At 40.5% G+C, this 6,376-nt stretch overlaps 1 protein-coding gene across 2 annotated transcripts; it reads right to left on the bottom strand.

Moving 5' to 3' along the window:
- On the bottom strand, window positions 1-5,907 carry mnx2b (motor neuron and pancreas homeobox 2b). 2 transcript variants are annotated; one of them, XM_034680445.1, is made up of 3 exons: window positions 3,942-5,907; window positions 2,165-2,325; window positions 1-1,047 (listed from the first exon to the last, which is right to left on the bottom strand). In XM_034680445.1, the coding sequence occupies exons 1-3, from the start codon at window positions 4,360-4,362 to the stop codon at window positions 628-630; spliced, it is 1,002 nt and encodes a 333-aa protein (XP_034536336.1). In that variant the 5' UTR covers window positions 4,363-5,907; the 3' UTR covers window positions 1-627. The 2 variants fall into 2 exon arrangements, with proteins under 2 accessions (XP_034536336.1, XP_034536337.1); XM_034680446.1 differs by having other exon boundaries at window positions 2,165-2,322.
- Window positions 5,908-6,376: the final 469 nt, after the last annotated feature.

Raw genomic sequence — 6,376 nt, 5'->3', positions numbered from 1 at the left:
TTCATTCTTCACTTCTTTTTAATTCTTTATGCTCTCATTTCTTTTATTTCACAGTTCCAGCACTAACACGTTTCAGATAAATACACATATGATTCATCTTTGCAATCATTCAAATAAATTAACTTCATTTACATTTAAGTGACAAGAAGGAATTCATAAACACATTAAAAACAAACAAAAACATCAATGTTTACAACAAATGCACAAAGTAAACTCAGGATGTTCTGAGAGTAACGTCTGCAGGAGCAGTTCATGTTTTTATCTTTGACCCCACACAGCTGGATCTGCTCTGACTCTGTGTCAGTGGAAGCTGCTTCTACTCTACAATCTCACGCTGTCTGAACGGTCCTCTCGTCTCCGGATCCTCACGTGGAGCTGCAGCTCTCTGCAGATGGAGCGTCATTTAGAGAGGAAGAGAAACTTTTTCTCTGCATGCTATAAAAATGAACAGTACGAGTAGTTTATACAGGATATGTGAGTGTTTGTAGCTGCTAGAATATCTGCTGATCCATGAAACAGTTTGGACTCATTCAGAGAGCAGCACAGACAAAGACCTCTTCTAGAGACCTCAGACACAGACCAGTCCAATGTCTCTGTAAATACTGTGTCAGCGTGTCTCAGAGTCTCTCACAGTCCGGCCCTGATCTTCCGGTCCCCTCCTCCCGCCTGCAGCCCCTCCAGCTCAGAGTCATCAGAGAACGGGCTGTGGGGATTGTAGCCTACGTCTGAGCTGCGCTGCAAGAAGTCCATGGATTGTTGCATCCCAACCCCGTTACCCAAAGAAACTGGGTAATCATTCTGAGCCTCCTCCTCCTCCTCATCTGCATCCTCTTCTTCATCCTCCTCTTCCTCTCCATCCTCCAGATCGAGGTCTATCCCCCCGTCATCTGGATCCACAGCCTGTCTGCTGTCGTCACATTTGTCTTTGGTAGTTTTTCCTGAGCTGCGTAGCCGCTGAGCCTCAGACTGGTTCGAAGCACTCGCCTGCTCCTTCGCCTTTCTGCTGCGTTTCCATTTCATCCTCCGATTCTGGAACCAGATCTTCACCTGCGGAGAGACGAGAGAGGTCAGACGATGAGCTCAAAGGGTTAAGGAAATTTAGTCCAAAGATTTAAATATATTTATTCTTACTGAGAAAATTATCTGCAGCACAGAGATGATTTTATAAAGTCTGCCTTTATTTATGAAATATTGTCTTTATGTGTTTGTCTTTGGAGGAGTGATCCCTCATTGTGTTCCTCTCCCTAGAGGTTTTAATTTTCATCTGGTTTCTCTAAAGCTGTTATAAATGTAAAATCTTAAGGGGGAAAAATATTTTTTTCTGGGCAAAAAAATAAATAAATTGACTTCAATAATGTGGACCGAAAAAATCAAAAGACACTTGTTTCCACTTTTTGTTATCCCATTGACACCACAGAGCAAAAAGCTTGAGTCTATACCTAATAAATGATAAATATAACGTTCCTTCAAATGGTTACAAAAAAAGTATTCTGAATTATTGGGAAATTTCTAATTCATTATTTGTTTTATAACTAATGACTGCCAGAGTTATGAATGAATATAAACTATATTTAAATTTAAAATAGAAATAGAATATATTTTGATTAATCTGCAGAAACATAAAGAGCAGATAAATTCAAACACACTATGTTCAGATATTTAAGAGATAAATTCAGCAGTTCAGATAAAACAGGTTTGTGATTTTACTAAGAGGAGACGCACAGAAATGTCTTTTATATCTGGCATCTAACATATCACAGTGACGCTGTGTGTTTAGGTAAATTGATAAAATGCTACTAATGAGACTGTTTGATTTATTTTCATGATTTCAGAAATGTTATAACATGCACTTTATGTCTTTTAAAATATTTGAATGTATTTTTTTTTCTTGATTTTTAGAAACGTTTTTTTGTTCATCTTGATTTTATGATATATTTCATTATATCAGTCTTATTTTGTATTATTCTCTTGCTCATGCTGTATTTCTCACCCAGGGGGAAATGTCTGCACTCATAACAGATAACATAATAATATAAAAAAATGCTCTTTTAACTGAGGAGTTAAATCATGTTGGATGAGTCTGATCTCTGAGTCTGGAGAAGAGCGGATGTCTTCAGACTCTCTGAGTGTTTAGAGCCTGAGGTTCACCTGCAGGGCCTCTTACCTGAGTCTCAGTCAGCATGAGCGAGGTGGCCACCTCGAAGCGTTTGGGTCTGGACAGGTACTTGTTGAGTTTGAACTGGTTCTCCAGCTCCAGCAGCTGCTGACTGGTGAAGGCCGTGCGGGGCCTCCGGCACTTCCCCAAGAGACCGGACTGAGGGCCTGCTGCAGGAGGTGGAAGAGCAAAGAGTCATCTTCAGTGTTTGACTTCATGTGAGGGGAAATGTTAATAATAATAATAATAATAATAATAATAATAGTACATTTTATTTGGGGCGCCTTTCAAGTCACCCAAGGTCACCGTACAGAGAATAAAAACATTCATCATTAAAACAAACAAGAAATAATACATTTAAAAAAATAAAAACTAGTGAAGTGCACAGAGTCCAGTTAGAGTGAATATGCCAGTTTGAACAGGTGAGTTTTGAGTTGAGATTTTAATGATGTTATGGAGTTTGCTGCATTGACTTTTAAAAACAAGTCACCACTTATTTCTTATTAATGACATCTTATTTCATATTTAATTTCAGCTTGCAGATTTCAGTTTAGATGCTCAATGTCTGAATATTAAAGTTATTTATATTTATTAAACTGAAACAGCTTCATATAAAAAGGCCTAAGTTTTAAAATCTGAAGTGTTTGTCAGTTTGGTGCTGCCTCCAGTTTAATGAATCTTTCTTTAAGTATTTCAAGGACACAGGGAGTTGGGTGTGTTTTGTGTGCTGGATCAGGCGCACATATGTCCGCACTCTCGGCCCATCATTAACTGTAATAGCTTTACTCCAGTTTATTGTTGACGGGGGGACACGGCGCAGGGGCCATAAAAACACAGGATGCCATTAACTTAATGAAAATTCAATGAAGGCTTTGGGGATTTTATTGATGAACTACAGAACGGTTTAGGTGTTTGTTTATAGTTTCTTCATCAACACAAAGACAATTTTCATCCGGCTGGCGTTTATAGAGAAATAAATGGGCCCAAATTAAAATATGACACAGAGACAGTAAACTGAGACAGTGTGCAGCAACAGAGAGAGGACGGACAGAGAGGCTGCTGTGAGACTAAATACAAGAAGATGAAGCATCACTTTCTTAAAAACAGGATGTAAATCATCACTGTAGGTTTTATTATTCATTTATGATAGATTGTTTTTAAACACAACACAAACACTACGAAGTGTTTCTACTGTCTGATATTAATACTGATGTTTTAAAGATTTTTTTAAAACTTGCTATCAAAGAAGAATTGAATATAAGTAATTTATCGGTAAACGTAAATAAGAGACATGGCTTAGATTCTTCTGGAGGAAAGAACAAGAAAACACAAGACAGATTAAATCTAGAGGTTAATCTGGAGTGCTATAGGCTACTGCAAATTATAATGGAACAAATCTACTAGGCTACTATAATATTAATTAAATAATAATAATAATAATAATAATAATAATAATAATAATAATAATAATAGTAATAATAATAATAAATTATACAAACTTGAGGGAGTCGATCTGAGCTCGTTTGATGATAAGTATTTGTGTTCTGAGAGTTTACAGCCTCTGCGGTTCGCTTAGAAGTCAAAACTATCTGATTAACCCTTTCAGTAAAAACTGATAACAGGAAAGTGTTTATGAGGAGAACAGATTCGGGTCTTTAAAGGACTGAGAACTCTTAGGCCAAATAGAAGGAGAAGAATTAAGGTACAAACATTCAGTTTTATTTTAAAGTCTGGGTATTTTAAATGTATTTAAAAAAAACCCTCTTCTAGTCTAAAGTCTACTCACAGCTGTAATCCGGCAGTCGTGGCATCATGATCCCGGCTCTGATCCAGTGCTCCAGCGGCAGAGACCCCGCCATGGCAGCAGCCTTCAGGTGCTCCGGGTAGGAGTGTGTCAGCTGTGTGAACCCGGTGTACGCGAACGCGGGGTGCTGCCCCCCCAGCGCCGACAGAGGGTACATGGGTGCAGGGTACATGCCGGGGATTGCAGCGAGTCCTGGGTGCGGGAAGTTTAGCACACCCGGTTTGGGGATTAATCCGGTCTGAAGTTGCACAGCTGCCCGCGGAGACGGGGTGTCCGCGCGGCGGCACGAGACCGGACTGCCTGCGGGGCTGTCGCTGCTCAGACCCGGGGACAGGTCTCTGCTGACACGGTTGGTCTCATCTGCGAGCAGGGCGTCGATTCTGAAGTTCCTGGATTTTTCCATCACGGGATGAGGTCTGAGGAGGTCTGAGGAAGTCTGAGGAGGTCTGAGGAAGTCTGAGGAGGTCCGAGGAGTCTTTGATGCGCACCTGTGCCGTGCGTCAGCGCGCGGACAGCGGAGCCTCTTCACTCACGCGTTCTTATCTTTTTATGAAAACTGTATCAGCCCACCATCAGAAATAAGCATCAGTGCATCACCAGCCTGAGTCTGAAGTCCTGACCCCCCTCACAGACACGCTCTCTGACTGTTAGGCCTGCATGTGCATCCCTCCACCTGCTTCCTTAAATTGCACTCACGCATGTCTCTCCGCAACATTGCATCCGTCCTGATGTTTCACGCTAACTTCCCAGAGGCAGCCTGACTCCCATCAGCTGTCCTCCTCCACCCCTGCAGGCCGCTGAGAGCTGATTGGCTGCAGGCTGAGCTGCTCTGACGGGCCTCTAATCAGCTAATTACTCGCTCGTTTCTCCCCCCAGAAAGCATTCAGAGTGAGGTAATGTCCAACCCCTGTCCCGCCTGCAAACACCTTCAACTGCATCAAAGCACCGAGGTACATTAGAAGATTAGCCAATTGTATTTTCAGTATCTATCTTACTGCCAGCTGCTCAGACTCTCCTCAGACTGCAGATATACCTCACCATAAACAAAGACTTGTACACTGCTGAGACTGCCCAATCTATAAAGATCAACGCTGCACATATCCTGCACACCTTAGCACCACACCCCGTCTGTCTGTGGGTTTCTGTAGGTTTACTGTAATCTGAGATCTCTGCAGTATTTAAATCATTGATATTAATTAATTACTTGCTTCATTCTCATCCTGAGGCCGTTAAAGTTTACAACCAAGAATTACGCACAAACCATATGAACGCGTAATGAGCTGACAGAGGAGAAGCTGAGTTAATTGGTCCTCTGTTTAAGGTGAGCTGACGACATTTTTCAGGCTGAAATACTGAACATGAAACTCACCTGAAGGACAGAGAGAACTTTTAGTGAAAACTTCGTTCTTATAAATTGAACGGAAGGTTGTTTTAAAGAGCTGCCTGTAAAAACCCTTCTACCACCCTTTAATAAAAGAAATGAAATACAATATAAATAATAATTCTATAATTTTATCATTTTTGTTTTGTTCAGCATGAACATCTACACGCTGTTTCAGAGGCCTCCTCTGACTCTGACTCTGGAGGGTAAATATTATCTCTTCTGTTTTTGGATGATTTTCTTCATTTTGTCATTTTGATCATCAAAATGCTTCAAATAAAAAACTATAACTCTTAAAGTCTTTGTGTTTGTTTTATGTAGGATGTGAGATAAATGAATCAATAGACTGAAATTAAAGTGGCCTTTGGTGCTGCATTCAGGGACACCACGTGGCTGAAGCATCCTGTCTGTCTGGTTTCTAAACCTGAGTCAATAAGGTGAAGTAATTAGACAGAAATCATCGTTTGACTCTTTCCTCTTTGAGGAAAAATGGTGAACTAAGCTTTGTTCTTTAGCTTCTCAAATATTTAATGTTTCATTTTTATTTGTCTTCTTTATAATCTGAGACTCTCTGAGATTCAGCTGTTCGACGACAAAATGAAACATTTGGAGATCCGAGAAGAAGAACTCTGATAATAAAATAAATAATAATAATAATTCACTGAGAAAGCAATTTACAGCCCCGGATATGACGTCATTTTTATATATCTTGAATTAGCCTCGTGGCCCCCTCCTCAGTCAGATCAGGTGTTTTATGAGTATCAGAGTGTAATCCAGACTGCAGCTCCAGCCTCCACCTAGAGGCCCTAAATCGTGTTTCTCAGGAAATTGAATATTTTCTGCAGATATGAAAAAAAAAAACAGAATGAAGACCCCAAACTCATCATATGTAATTGGCTGGCACATTGACCTCAAGAAAATTGGAGCGCTGCTGCAGGCCCGCCCACCTCTCTTTCTTTCTCTCTCTCTCTCTCTCTCTCTCTCTCTCTCTCTCTCACTGATATTGAGGTAATTTGCTCCAAACAAATCAGACCTG

The sequence above is a fragment of the Notolabrus celidotus genome, chromosome 3 (genome assembly GCF_009762535.1).
Source record: "Notolabrus celidotus isolate fNotCel1 chromosome 3, fNotCel1.pri, whole genome shotgun sequence".
Classification (NCBI taxonomy): domain Eukaryota; kingdom Metazoa; phylum Chordata; class Actinopteri; order Labriformes; family Labridae; genus Notolabrus; species Notolabrus celidotus.
The sequence above is the reverse complement of the archived record's forward strand: the minus strand, read 5'-3'. Positions and strand labels throughout refer to the sequence as shown.